The sequence below is a fragment of the Pongo abelii genome, chromosome 3, assembly GCF_028885655.2.
Source record: "Pongo abelii isolate AG06213 chromosome 3, NHGRI_mPonAbe1-v2.0_pri, whole genome shotgun sequence".
Lineage (NCBI taxonomy): Eukaryota > Metazoa > Chordata > Mammalia > Primates > Hominidae > Pongo > Pongo abelii.
Window position 1 is genome coordinate 92,551,070 of NC_071988.2, and position 15,871 is coordinate 92,566,940.

General features: G+C 36.7%; 1 protein-coding gene across 2 annotated transcripts in view; it reads left to right on the forward strand.

Moving 5' to 3' along the window:
• Positions 1-15,871, forward strand: part of SLC4A4 (solute carrier family 4 member 4) — a 385,603-nt gene that overhangs the window by 212,914 nt on the left and 156,818 nt on the right. For both annotated transcript variants that reach the window (XM_024246262.3, XM_054554039.2), the window contains one exon: positions 9,980-10,056. In XM_024246262.3, coding sequence (XP_024102030.2) covers positions 9,980-10,056 — 77 coding nt within the window. The remainder of the gene's footprint in view (positions 1-9,979; positions 10,057-15,871) is intronic.

Here is a 15,871-nt window from a genome sequence, read left to right on the forward strand (position 1 = left end):
CCTCCCGAGTAGCTGGGATTACAGGCGTGCGCCACCACGCCCGGCTAATTTTGTATTTTCAGTAGAGACGGAGTTTCTCCATGTTGGTCAGGCTGGGCTGAAACTCCTGACCTCAGGTGATCTGCCCACCTCGGCCTCCCAAAGCACTGGGATTACAGGTGTGAGCCACCGTGCCTGGCCTAAAGTATTTTTAATTTGGATGCCTCATCAAATCAGATAATTCTTCCACTCATCTGAATCAGTAAAATTTTACTATGTCTTGGAGCTGATGTCTACATATATATGTAAAAGAGTAGATCAGACTTATCTAAATCAGACACTGTATGTGTCCTTGGAATGATGTGGCTGCAGGAACCTACTGAAGATCCTCTTTACCTTGGCTTAGGGACATTTACTGAAAATCACTCTGGGTCAGTGCCTGTTTGGAATGAAGGCAGTGAGATATTCATTTACTTCTGTTATATTACACTGTTGATAGGTTTTCCCTCTTAGCCTTTAACTAGCTAGCATAGGCTTGCTGAAAGTACTATTCTTTTCTCTTTCTGCTTTTGTGAGATAAGAAGGTCACAAATTATTTTATATGGTTTCCTCACATTTTGGGGAGGGAATAATATTTTCTTCATAATTGTGTGTGTGCATGTGTGGGTGTGTGTCTATGTATATTAGTGTGCTCATGTATGTGTGTGTGAATATGAGACAGAGAAAGAGAACTACAATCACAAATACTATAATCACAGGGACCACAGGTTCCTTGAAGTACATTATAGGGACTTTTTTATTTAGTAAATTTTCCAGTCTTTATATGTCTTTTGAATGCTTTCTCAGCTGAGTGGAGATTTTGTATGCCTTATTAACGTATGTGTTTGTGAGAAAGAGTGAAATATTTTTTAAGAAATTAAGCTACCTATTATATTATATCCATTCATTCATTCATTCATTCATTCATTCATTCATGTTGGGGTCTTGCTTTGTTGCCCAGGCTGGAGTACAGTGATGTGACCATAGCCAACTGCAACCTTTAACTCCTGGGCCCAAGCAGTCCTCTCCCCACCCCACTGCCTCTCTAGTAGCTGGGCCTACAGGTGTGCACCACCATACTCAGCTAACTTTTAAAAAATTTTTATATAGATGAGCCCTCACTGTGTTGCTCAGGGTGGTCTTGAACTCCTAGATTCAAGTGATTCTCCTGCTTTGGTCTCCCAAAATGCTGGGATTACAGGCATGAGCCACCATGCCTGGCCTAACCTACCTATTTTAGATCACAATAAAAATTATATCTAGTGCAATATTATTAGAATAAGACTCTCAATGAATTAGAGCATTTTGCTTTCTCTGGTTGAAATTTGAAAGAATTAGAAGAGATGAAACTTTTGTATTTGATATTGAGGTGTATTAGACCTAACACTGAATCTTGGGAAAGGCCCACAGAGTAATCAGAAAATTAAAAAACAGGAATGAACAGGGTCTAGGGAGTTGAGGTTAAATAGATTATCAAGGGGACTGTAGATAACAAAGGTGCCAAAGGGCAGGGAATGGCTTTTAAAATAAGACAATAGTATTTATGAAGCCTCATGCAGGTATCTGTGATTTGACCTCTACACACTTTCAGCTCTCCATATAAGGATATCCTTTCTATTATCTTTATCCCATACATTAGGAATGACATCAGCTTTTGGCGTCAACTTTACTCACATACTTTGATGGTTATCTGGGTCTTTTGATGTCTTATTTTCTCCAGATTTGCTCCACTTTCCAAGACAATCATATGCTTCAAGTTATTTTAGTTTCTCCCAGCTTTTCTCTGCCCCAGCCTCTCCTTTCCTTTAGCTGAGATCCTTACACTTTGCCTTATTTCTCCTCCATCCTCATATCCTCATTCCTTCTTTGCAGGGAATTTCGCTTTTTCCTCTTTATTGCTTCTTCTTTTCCCTCTGCTCAACGACAGGCTTTGGGCCAGTTTGGCAGAGTCTTTCAGTTCTGTTAGTTCTGGGCCAGCTACAAACTTCTTACTTATTTACTCTAAGGCTGTCCAAGTCTGAAGGCTCTTGGAGTGTGCACACAGCATCTCCCTCCATAGGAAATGGACTTTGCACAGTAGTGTTTATAGTAGTAACTCCAAATGGAGGTAAAATGATACCCCATCACTATTATTCATTCACAAAATATTAAGTGCCACTAATGCCAAGGTCTGAGGCTATAACTACAACCAAGACAAATCAAGGGCCTTGGCTCTAGGCTCTTGGAGTTTACATTATATAAAATAAAAACAAACATTAAAATATTTTAAACAAAACAAAACAATTAAAAAGAAAACAAGCAAAAATGCTCAAACTGATTTTTTCTTAGTTATGAAATTCCTCCAAAGGGCACCTTCTGACTGATGATATGTTTATAATAACTTTCCTTAGTCTAATATTTAAAATATTTTTGTCTTTTATTTAGGGTGTGGGGGATGGAAGTGGGTTGGAGACCATAATGACATGCTTATTTTATTTTATTTTTTTTCACGGGGTGGGGAAACTCTTAATAACCTGTTGCTGTCTAAAACCAGGAAACTGGTCTGACAGAAATCCAAACTCTCTTTTAACCTTCTTTCTAGACTTTATCAATCATACTCATTGTAAGTATCCTAAGTGATTTGTTCTCTTTGTCCCATTTTATTCCTGTTTTTAGTGAGTGAAATGGGCAGAAATTAGAACTGAAGTAACTTGAAATATGGAAAACTAACATAGAAATAGTGGAGAATAGGCTGTATGTATATTGTGGAATTTTACAAACACTTGGCTATGGCTATAAATGAAGACATTCAGAAGCATGTGGTGTAATTCTTTTATAATTATATTGCTGCTGCCTTTAGCATCCTTCTTTGTCACAGAGCTGTGGTTTGTGACAACTATTTAATTAGAATGGCAAACAGAGTGGCTGAGTTCAATATTTCCCCCCTTCTTTTCTTTATGAAAATGGGAAAGTAGAGTAATACCATCTCCATTTTTGGAACTGCTAAGTTGGAAACCAGGAACATAACTGCCTTAAACCTCTGTAGTGATGTTATTCTGCACATAATTGGCATGAAAATAGAATATATTCTCTGTGGTTGTACATTACATTTTCTCTTTATTAGCCATGATGAAGTTTATGTGTTTATGCAAATAACACAGAGAGATAAGTTTTCTTCTCAGAGGCAGTGAGATTGGCATTATGAGATCCATATTTACATTATGGTTTTACCACTTGCTATGTGACCATGAACTTAACCTCCTTGAAGTTCATTTGTTTATTATCAAGTGGTGATAATAATACTAAGCTCACAGTGTTGATATGAGGATTAAGTAAGATAATGTGAGTTCAGGTACCTAGTACTCAAAAAGATTAGTTGCCCGTGACTCTTGAATATAGACATTTTGTAGTAGGTTTGTTATGCCAACAAAGGGAGAAAAAAGAACATCAATGAGTCAATGTGGGTGTAGAACACATTAACATACATTATTCTGAAATGACATTTATTGCTAGTTTTATGGTCTCAAGCAGTGAAAATCAGACCCATACCTTCAAATATTCTGACAAGAACATGCAGATCCACTTGTATGTCTATTACATGTAAGTTATCTTAGTTATTTTTTGTGCTACAAATGTTATTTATTATTAAGAATAAAAAAGATTCAATTTATTTCATAGGCCATGAGATCTTTGTTTTAGCTTGTCCGTGGGTTCTCTATTGGCTCATTATGGAGGTATGAGGTGAGGAGGACGTTTATGTGTCATTATATTACATTAATATGTACACGTTCAAATATCTTCTTTCTGTGCCATAGATTCTTCTCACCCCTTTTTATTGTAACTAATAGTCATAATTGCAAAGGACTTTAAATTGCTACATGTGTGCTAAAGAATAACAATGATTTTCAAACTTAGTACAGAATGTAATTAATTTTTATAGCAACAGTATGTACCTGCCAAGTGGGTACTTTGAAAATGAAATTGTTTTTGATTGTGTGAAACTTCTTGAAAATGTGATTCTCCAAAGCTTTCTTTTTCTTATGGCCAGAAGATAGTGATATGGAAATTAATTATGATTATGCACTTGAGACTGGTTCTTCTTCTGCTTTTCTTTTCTTTTTTCTTTAAATGAATCTTAAAAAACACAAAGTTTCTTTGGACCAAGAACAAGCATAAGACATTTTTACACCCTGGATTTTAGGTGGAAAGGTCCTACTGGTTGTAGCTTTGAGTGGATGAATCACCACTTGCCCAAGAAGCGACGTACTTTAGGGTACACTTGATTTTCACCTTTTTGGTGCAAGGTGACATTTTTCTCTAGCATCCTTACTTGCTCAGGATTGCAGTATAATGTGTTTACATTATAGGCCAAAATCTAAGTAGAAAACACTGATTTATTCTGACAATATGTCTTCTGAAATGTCAGATGTAAAATATTCAGAAGAACGTTGTTAGGAACCTGTTTTTCAGCACCTTCCCAGGTTAGCAAAAATTCCACACACAAATTTCTGATTCCCATGTATAATCTGGTTGATAATCTCTTTTGGCCCTCATCTTTGTCTTCTTGGATTTGGGTGATATGTTTCTGGAAAAGGCTGATTAAACAGTGCATTTCCAAAACAAAATTATTTATTTGGTTGTATAGGTGAGGATTCAGAGGAAAAGCCAGATAACCTCTTTGTGTGTTTATGTGGCAAGGATGATAAGTTAATGATTTGCTTGAGATATGATAGTTTAGAGCAGTAGCTTGGAGGAGGGCATTGTTATTAGAATTACCCTCTGGCGATACCCCTCCAACGTATATACTTCTTTCAACTTAGATTCCGACTAGTATAGATACTGTTAAGATAACTGGTTTATTTAGAGTAGTGGTTCTCGATCTTCAGCATGATTCAGAATCCCCTGGAGGGCTTGTTAAAATGCACATTGGTGTCCACCCTCCCCGCTCATACCCAAAGTGTTGATAGAATTGGTCAGGTGTATTCAAAGAAGAATTGGTACTAAATCTTTTGACACTATTCCACAAGATAGAGAAAGAAGGAATTTCATTCTGTGAAGCCAGCATCACCCTAATACCCAAACCAGGAAAGGACATAATCAAAAAAGACAACTACAGACCGATATCTTTGATGAACATAGATGTTAAAATCCTTAACAAAATACTAGTTAACCGAATCCAACAACATATCAAAAAGATAATCCACCATGATCAAGCGGGTTTCATACCAGGGATGCAGGGGTGGTTTAACATATGTAAGTCCATAAATGTGATACAGCATATAAACAGAATTAAAAACAAAAAAAATCACATGATCATCTCAATGAATGCAGAAAAAGCATTCAACAAAATCCAGCATCCCTTTCTGATTAAAACTCTCAGCAAAATCGGCATAAAAGGGACATACCTCAATGTAATAAAAGCCATCTATGACAAACCCACAGCCAACATAATACTAAATGGGGAAAAGTTGGAAGCATTCCCTTTGAAACCTGGAACAAGACAAGGATGCCCACTTTCACCACCCCTCTTCAACATAACAACACTGGAAGTCCCTCGCCAGAGCAATCAGACAAGAGAAATAAATGGCATCCAAATCGGTAAAGAGGAAGTCAAACTGACACTGTTTGCTGATGATATGACTGTTTACATTGAAAACCCTAAAGACTCCTCCAGAAAGCTCCTAGAACTAACAAAAGATTTCAGCAAATTTTCTGGATACAAGATTAATGTACACAAATCGGTAGCTCTTCTGTACACCAACAGCGACTCAATGGAGAATCAAATCAAGAATGCATCCCCTTTTACAATAGCTGCAAAAAAATAAAATACTTAGGAATATACCTAACGAAGGAGGCGAAAGACATCAACAAGGAAAACTATAAAACACTGCTGAAAGAAATCATAGATGACACAAACAAATGGAAACACATCCCATGCTCATGGATGGGTAGAATCTATATTGTGAAAATGACAGTACTGTCAAAAGCAGTCTACAAATTTAACACAAACTCTATCAAAATACCACCATAATTCTTCACAGAATTAGAAAAAACAATTCCAAAATTTATATGGGACCAAAAAAGAGCCTGCATAGCCAAAGCAAGGCTAAGTAAAAAGAACAAATCTGAAGGCATCACACTACCTGATTTCAAACTATATTAAAAGGTAATAGTCACCAAAACAGCATGATACTGTTATAAAAATAGGCACATAGACGATGGAACAGAATAGAGAACCCAGAAATAAACCCAAATACTTACAGCCAACTGATCTCCAACAAAGCAAACAAAAACATAAAGTGGAGAAAGGACACCCTTTTCAACAAATGGTGCTGAGATAATCGGCTAGCCACATGTAGGAGAATGCGACTGGATCCTCATCTCTCACTTTATACAAAAATGAACTCAAGATGGATTAAGGACTTAAATTTAAGACCTGAAACTATAAAAAATTAGAGAAGATAACATTGGAAAAACCCTTATAAACGTTGGCTTAAGCAAGGATTTCATGACCAAGAATCCAAAAGTAAATACAATAGAAACAAAGATAAATAGTTGGCACTTAATTAAAGAGCTTTTGCATAGCAAAAGAAACAGCAAAGTAAACAGACAACCCACAGAGTGGGAGAAACTCTTTACATTCTATATATCTGACAGAGGACTAATATCCAGAATCTACAACAAAGTCAAACAAATTAGTAAGGAAAAAAAAAATCCCATTCAAAAGTGGGCTAAGGATATGAATAGACGGTTCTCAAAAGAAGATATACAAATGGCCCAACAAACGTGAAAAAAATGCCCAACATCAGTAATGATCAGGGAAATGCAAATCAAAGCCATAATGCAAAAACCACCTTACTCCTGCAAGAATGGCTGTAATAAAAAAATCAAAAAACAGTAAATGTTGGTGTGGATGCAGTGATCAGGGAACACTTCTACACTGCTGAGGGGAATGTAAACTAGTGCAGCTGCTATGGAAAACTGGAAAACAGTGTAGAAATTCCTTAAAGAACTAAAAGTAGAACTACTATAGCAGTACAATTCACAATTGCAGAATCAAGGAACCAACTCGAATGCCCATCAGTCGACGAGTGGATAAAGAAACTGTGGTATATTTATAGGATGGAATACTACTCAGCCATAAAAAGAATGAATTAATGGCATTTGCAGCAACCTGGATGAGCTTGGAGACCATTATTCTAAGTGAAGTAACTCAGAAATGGAAAACCAAACATCGTATGTTCTCACTGATATGTGGGAGCTAAGCTATGAGGACGCAAAGGCATAAGAATGGTACAATGGACTTTGGGAACTTGAGGGGAAGTGTGGGAGGGGGTGAGGGATTAAAGACAACAAATATGGTGCAGTATATATTGCTTGGGTGATGAGTGCATCAAAATCTCACAAATCACCACTACAGAACTTATGTAGCCAAATACCACCTGTACCCCAGTAATTTATGGGAAAAACAAAATAAAATAAAGAATTGCTGTGGCATGAGTGTCAATAATCTGCCTTTCTAACAAGTGTACAGGTGATGTGGATATTGCTGGTCTGGAGACCCCACTGTAGAAACCACTGATTTAGAGAATTGGGAAGGATTTATCTCTGCTTCAAGGTCTTGGGAAGTCAGGATGGGGAGTTTGGTAGGGAGGGGGATGGAAAAAGATTGAAGAATGCTGATCATCTTGCTTAGTTACTGGAAGTGTTGACTGGCAGACTCTTGTAGTGTTAAACGTTAGTGAAGAAACTGTTAATATTAATTACTTTTATTAATGAGAATCAGAGAAAGTTAGGAGAGGAAACAGATTTGATTATTTCTTAATACTAGTCTTCTCTTCTTCATCTGGTTCCTGTGCTTTTCTTGGACCTGAACCTTTCTCTTTCTCCTCATGTAGTATAAATATAGATAGCCATACTATCATTGTCTTTCAGAAATGCAAAGAATGATGAGACGGTATATAAGGTTTCTTGGAAAAGCTGTCACATCAATCAAGATTACCATTATAATGAAAACCTCATTAATTTGGCTTCTACCTATTCAGATTTTGCAGCAGTTAGGATAGTGCTTGGGCTGAAATGTGCCTTTGCAGTGTTTATAAAGAGTGCCTATAGCAAATCAATGACTTTAGGCTATTGGCTAGGAAATTTAAATTACTTAATGGAAAACTGCTTTAAATTTATTTCAGTACTGCCACTTACATATAAATGATTTGATGATTAGAAATTTATCTTACCTATTTATTTACATAAGCTATTTTTAACATGATTAGGATTGCTAAAGCTTCATTGCTTTAGGATTGTATAATTCAGATTTATTCACTTATTCAGGCAGAACTTTTACCCAGTTAGTCCAAATAGCTGGTTTTGTTTTTAAACGTAAAATGCAAAATTGTCTGTACTCATCATTTTCTATTAGTTTCAATCTCAGCATTATTTGGGGACATTCAGGATTGTACCTAGTGTCTTTTGTGTTGAGTGGACACTAGAAATCTAATACGTGGCTCAAAGAAGAAAATGTGCCCTTCAAAGGGGTTCTTTTAATTTTGCACATAAAGCACATTTTCAAATGTTATTTTCCTTTGAATAATGCTCTGTGCTTAAATTTTCCTAGACTAAAACACCCAACCAGGTAAAAGATTTAAGAGATCTAGGCCATGCTTACTTGATGAAATGCAGCAGAGTGGAAAATATCCTGTCTTGCCAGTTCAAGGAAATTATAATTTTTCTGATCTGGTAGTTAAAAGGAATGATATTTAAATAGCTGCTGTTATATAGGCATTAATTTATTAGGGGTAGATTTTAGTCTTTTGTGAAATTATATGTTGAGGTCTCTATCTGAAGGAATTAAAGTCTGTAATCTAAAGAATTATTTGGAAGCAAATGTGAAGCTATGTTAGAACTTCGGTGCTTCTTTTCAACCCTTGTCCTCTTGCTGTAAAGAGCAGCCTGAGTCAGATCACTGAGGATTAAGGATGAATGCATTACTCAGCACCCTGCAGCAGTTGGGTCAAACATCTTGGCTTTGAAAAGTTAGGTTTTTTTTTTTTTGCTTAGCAAGCCTAGAAATTTCAGGTCCGACTGCAGAATGAAAGTTCAGTATTCTGTTGATTAACATGGTCTACTTGAAAACAGCCTGTGGCTCTTCCACATGTCCTTCTTCTCTATTTGTGTATGATAGTGTCTGAAATCATTGGATGGATCACCACTGAACCATATTGACAGCTGCTATATGGTCAGGGAGATTGGTTCCCATGTAGTATTCCGATGACATCCATCCTTTCACTTGAAGAAGAGGTTTAACATGTTAAGGGGGAAAAGAGGATATGCTTATTTTATTCTGGCAAATGGGAATGCAGAGAAATAAGGCAGCCTATGATAACACTACAATGAGGCAAAGAGTGAGGATTCTAAATCAGATGCCCACTAACAAGAAATATTCTTGATCCAAGTGTTAGCCAGAGAAGGGAACACTTTGACCAAGATTTTTCGGGTTGATCTGAGTGAGTGGCATTCTAGGAAGGGCTGCCAAGGCCTGGGGAAGAGGAGGTCTGGGCCTGGCATCCAGGGTCAGCTCTGCTGAAGATGAGGAAACAGCTGCTCTCTGCAGGCAACAGGAAAAGGAAAGGAAACCAGATAGATTAGCATGTATGTAAAGGGCAATGACAAAGAGTGAACAAAACCAGGAAAAATTTTATTTTTATGCTTATTGTCTTAGAAGTTTCTTTCAAAGTTTAGCTTACCTTGAAACTGAACCAGGCAATAAGTCCTAAACAAGGTATTTGGGATTTTACATACTTTACATTTAACTATGTTTGTACTCCAACCTGGACTCTGGAAAACTCTTCAGAAGAATCCTAGTGTGGTTAAAAGTATCATCACCATTTCCATCATCATCTACTAATGTTTATTAAGTATACTACCAAAGTCTTTGTGTTATTGAAAAGAAGTCTTTAATTAGAGTTTACTTGTGTTTTTCCAGGTAGCCCAGCCATGACCCATAGGAATCTGACTTCCTCCAGTCTGAATGACATTTCTGATAAACCGGAGAAGGACCAGGTGAGCAAAAAATTCTTGCTTCTTTGAAATGTAAGAGAACGTATATCTAAAAGATGCTGAGAAAGGATTAGAGGTGATGGTTGCTTCACTTAAAATGGACCTTTATGTGCAGACAACAGTTTGCACTTTCCTGGGGAGAAGGAGAAGCAGTGTGTGAAGGGAGCTGGAATCAGAAGGGAAAAATGTGCGTCTACTTCAGCTGTTGCAGATGCAGTCACTTGGGCAATTTAAATCTTAGAGCAATAGTTGTCTCAGCTTTAAAATAGTAATAATCCCTGCCTTCTGTTTATTCTAGGGATTAAACGAGATAACTTATGAAGAAAGTATTTTGGTAAATTATAAAGAAATACTGGCCTGGCACAGTGGCTCATACCTGTAATCATAGCACTTTGGGAGGCTGAGGTGGGCGGATCACTTGAGGCCAGGAGTTGAAGACCAGTCTGGCCAACATGACAAAACCCGTCTCTACTAAAACCACAAAAATTAGCCAGGCATGGTGGCACAGGGTTGTAATCCCAGCTACTCCAGAGGCTGAAGCATGAGAATCGCTTGAACCCGGGAGGCAGAGGTTGCATTGCGCTGAGATCACACCACTGTGCTCCAGCCTCGGTGACAGAGCGAGACTTTGTCTCAAAAAAAAAAGAAATGCTAAGAAATGCTGACATTGTTGTTAACTTTTGGGGGATACTTTAGGGCAAGGTAATGACAGTTAAGTTCTCACTAGCTATATATTTGTTTGTCTATTAAAACATATAGTTGAATGAAGAGCAATCGGTTTTAAATATCTGCTTGCTTTCTTTTGAAGAGAATATGGTGTAAACTGGGCCATTTTTTCCCCAGCTAAGTAAATATCTCTGCAAGAAAATTATATTTTAAGAATATAGTATATGGAAAAATGATGCTTCCTAAATGAAAAAATTCAAAGTTTTGAAGAAATGAAAGCAGTATATTTAAAAAAATCATAGCAATCCTAAGACTGTTTCCCCAGGATTGAAGGGGAAGTAGCATATATTGGAAAGAAGAAGGAACATGAAACAAGAAAATCTGGTCTTGCTACTTGTTCCAAAACTGGCTAGTTGTGTGATGATGGACACTAGTTTTATTCTTTACTAAGTGGAAACTATAATACATAACTCACCTCAGAAAATCAAATATCTGATTCTTGCTCTTTTAACTTACCATTTTGTCCTTTGATATAGTAGAAGAGTATGGTTCTAGTTGGCTTCATGCTTGATATGCTAATTGTACAGTTAGCCCTCCATATCCATGGTTCCATATCCATGGATTCAACCAACCATGGACAGAATGAAAATAAAATTGGGTCTGTGCTGAACACATACAGACTTTTTTCTTGTCATTATTCTCTAAATAATACATCATAGCAACTGTTTACATAGCATTTATATTAGGTATTATAAGTAATCTAGAGCAATTTAAAGTGTATATGAGGATGTGCATAGGTTATATACAAATAGTATGCCATTTATATCAGGGTCTTTAGTATTGTCCAATTTTGTTATCTGATGGAAGTTGTGGAATCAATCCCCAACAGATACTGAGGGATGACTTGTTCTTTCTCTTTCTGTCTTTTAAGTGGGTGAGTTTGAAGATTCTTCTTTTCACACTTTGCTGATTTTTTTCAAGAAGCCATATTCATGATGGTGTTCCTCTTTAACTGACAGCACTTGTAGTAGTCACAGAGGTTTATAGGCCTTGGTGAATTCTAGAAAGTACAGAAAGGGTGTACATTCCATTCCATTCTCCCGTCCCCTCCCCTTCCCTCCCCTCCCCTCCCATCCTCCCTCTCTCTCTCCCTCTCTCCCTTCCTTCCTTCCTTCCTCCCTGGTAGTGTCTTCATCATCTCACATCTGAATTGCTAGGAAAGCTGTTGGAATTCAATTCAATATACTTTTTACATAGTTGCCCTCATTTTCTACTCTAGATTAAAAATGGTTAGTGGCTTCCCATCATTTTAAGTTCAGGACTTCTTGATGACCTTTATGATGCTCTGAAATTTAATGTTATCCATCTTGTCTTCATTTATTCATTTGTGTTCCCCAGAAGAGGGACTCTGTTTAGGTCAGGACTAATTTCTTTACTTACCTCCCGCTTTACATTGAGATAAATTCTTGACTCCTTCAGTTGCTCCTTCAGATGCTAATGTGGATTGTCACCTTCCTTTCATCTTTCTACCTCTTGAAATGATCAGGAAGATTTAAATATGGGTACATTGGTAGATACATACCTATAGTGGAAAAGGGAGAACTTATGCCACTAGAAGTTTTCTTAAATCTATTTCACACATTTTGTCTCCATTCATTGTTTACCAAGCCATGCTGATTATTTGTAAGGTTTGCCATGAGTCTTAATACTAGATAAGGCAGTGTACTAATTAGGCTTAGGAATATCTTGTTGATGGAGTTCTTGAGGAAGCCTTCTTTTGTTAAGGGCAGCTCTCCTCTTGCCAGGAATTTGACAAGAAGCAGCTGGTAAATGCTGACAGATAAATTTACTAACTTATTGGGTCTTTTCATATCTGGGCATATGCCGAAGAAATCTGATGGCTTAAGATGCATATTACATAAAATGTTGATTCCAGTAGTAGAAGAAATATGTGGAACATTTTTTGTGGGTATTGATTTTGTTATAAAGCCCATGGGAATGGAGTCTTTAAAACCAGAATCTTCAGTGCCTATCACTAGCATCTCATAGTCATCAAGGTTCATGTTAAGATGAAGCAAGGAAAATTTAATTCAGGAATGTTCCTTTTGTTTTCAAAGCCAGCAAAGGAAGGTTGATGAATATATAATTATAAGAACAAATATTAATCTAATTTGTATCTATTACAGTATATATAGTTAATCCATGAGTTCTTCAAGAGAGGAAGAAACTCCATTCTCTCTTCCTACCAGAGTTTGAAGAGAGGCTTTTGCAACTAATTCATAATCTCTTCTACAACCAAAGGTACAGGTACAGAAATCAAACTAACACTTTCAGTTTCTATACCTACTATTTTGGTAACTTCAAATACAAAAACTCCTGGATCATTTTAGGGCAAGAAAAAGGAAAGTGGATTTGCAAGTAAGATGAAGCTGTGATAAACTCTGGCTTTTATTTTTTTTTAACCTGTTTCTTCTCTGTTTGGACAGGAAAGAAAAAAGTTTCCAGGCTTATATTTGTTTTGAGAAAGCTTTTATAATTAATTAGCCAGTGTCCTGGAAGTGATCTTGGCAGTAAACTCAAACCTGTCTTGTGTACTTGTCCAAGTTGGCCCCAAAAACTTCCATTTGACCAGGACTGAAATTTCTGATTGACTGATTATTCTGCCTGGATACAATTTGAACAGTTGTGATGGTGCCTTGCAACTTCCTGGAGCTATCTAACTTCTTAGTAGCACAAAGAATGGGTTTAATGTTCAGAGTTATGAAGAGGAACAGAATTGCTCTTTCTGACAGCTACATAGTGACAGAATTTGAGGGCATATTTTTTATGAAATTCTGTTTTGGGAAAACAGAAGAAACAAATCTGTGGGCTGCACTTTTTCTTTCTGGCTTTGCCAAGCCTATGTGCTTACGATTTCAGTAGCGGCTGCTTTATTGAAAAATGGCTTAAAATAGTTAACAGCAGAAGAAGAGCATAGCCAGAATTTAGGTGATTCAATGCTTCAACCATATTCCAACTTGGATGTTATATTTATTAAGCAGAAAAACACCTGTGGAGAAGTAGATTTAAAAAATACATCTGGAGTTCATCTAGTTGTAAATCTACATAAATAATCTCTTCTATTTTGTTGCTATGGAGTATTTTTCACATTATCTAATTATGTTTCTTGATTGCCTTTGATTTGCTTTTCCATTTCTTCTTATTCTTTTTTTGTTCTTTTAAAAATTTACATGTGAGGTGGGTGCTTATCAAATGCAGTGGCTTTAGTTACAGTTTTCATGTGAATATGGCTTCAGCTATGAGGATAAGAAAGAGCTTTTCTCTTCATTTTACCCCTTAGCTTTAACTCTTGTAGAAATACTGTGCTTAGTGGTGCAATGGCTTTAAAAATGTTGACTTTTTCCAGGTTTATTAATGATGCTATAACATCTCACAATTACATGTCAACCTCAAGTGAAATTGTAGTCTGTAGATTGCAGTGGATGCAGTAGATGTAGAAATAGCCTGCAGATTCTCAGGGGGACACTTGAGGTCCACATAACCTTGTAACTGCTTATCTGGTTATTATTTCTGTGATATTCATTATTTAGCTGGCTAATCTGAGAATCTGTTCCATAGGTCTTGTGGTGGAGTTTTTGCCTAAGGTTAATTTCTAAAGCATATTAGAATCATTTTTAGCACTGTCTGTTGCCTATTATGTTTAAATATATTTTGCTGCCTTGATTCCTGTGTTTGAAGTCTTGGTCTTTTAAAGAAATAGACCTGAATTTAAATATTTTGTCAGAAAGTATGAGGATGAAACCATTACCCATGTATAAGTTTAAAGTTGCTAAGCCATAACTATCTTAAAATGAAATCTAGAAGGAAACATCCTGTGATTATTGGGGGAATAACCCCCAATCCTTTTCTTACACATACATGATATAGGAGTGAGTCAACCAGGTCCACTGAGATGACTTCTTCTCATGATTTTGAAGATAGATTTCCATCCCAGGGCTCACATAAAGCTTCTCTTAGCATTAATAGTTATTTCATGCTCACAGTGAAGGAAAAGTACAAAAGCACCTCCTTTTCCTTTCCATGGCTCAGTCAAAAAAACCTACAGTTCACACCGAATGTGGGTGGTCTTACTTCACCCCTCAGAGGAGGTACAGTGTCTAAGAAAGGTTCATATTTTCTGAGGTTATAATAATTGTCTTTAGCATGGTTTCAGGGAGCGGTGAGACATTGCTATGTTAGAGGAGCTCCAGATGGAATCACATCTGTGAAAACCTAAGAACAAAGGCGTGTTGTGAGAAGGTAGTTAGGGTCCTTAGAGGTCCTTAGTCACTACAGTTTTGTTGACTTTGGTGAGCATCTCTCTGGCTCAGCACCTACAGCTTTCCTTCAGCCAGGTGTCCCTGAGGGGAACTTGTATAGCCATGCAATGATATCCTTGGGCCCCTTTCACAGGGGAACAGCTTGTGCTTAGATAATTAACAAAACAAGTTTGTCATTATTTTTTCCGTCTCTACAAGAAATTTGGCTTAAGATAGCTTCCTTTTCCCATTCTATGCTTCTCCCATATTAAAGCTTAAACAGTTGACAGGGATTAGTAGGGTTTGAGAAGCATTGATATTAATACTGATTTAAAGAAGGTATGTATTTTAAAATTGGGACAGTTGCATCTCCGCATTTATTAATGTTGTACATTCTTAAAAGCTATTTGTCTGGAATAGAAAACTAGCATTCATTTAAGAACGGGTTTTGTATTAGCTTTAAACTGAAGCAGGTGATCCTATATGAAGTAAACTGAACTCTATCTCGTGTATTATTTTAGGAAAAAGGGAGCCTTTTGTGAAATTTAGAGCTATGGTTTTAAGTAACTGCAGCTACAATAAATTTGAACTCCTAAAACACCCCGTCACTGCATGCAGCTATGATTTGAATTCATTCATTCAAAATGTATATTCTGTGCTAGAAAATGTTCTTAGTTGTGGGTTCCAGAAGTGAATTAAACAGATACATCTTTTGACTCATGGAACTTCCATACTTTTGGGAAGAGACAGACTGTAAACAAGAAAAACAATAAATACATAGGATAATTTCACATAATCATAAGTGCTGTCTTGAAAATAAAGCACGGTAATGTGGAGAGGTACAGGAAAACTAT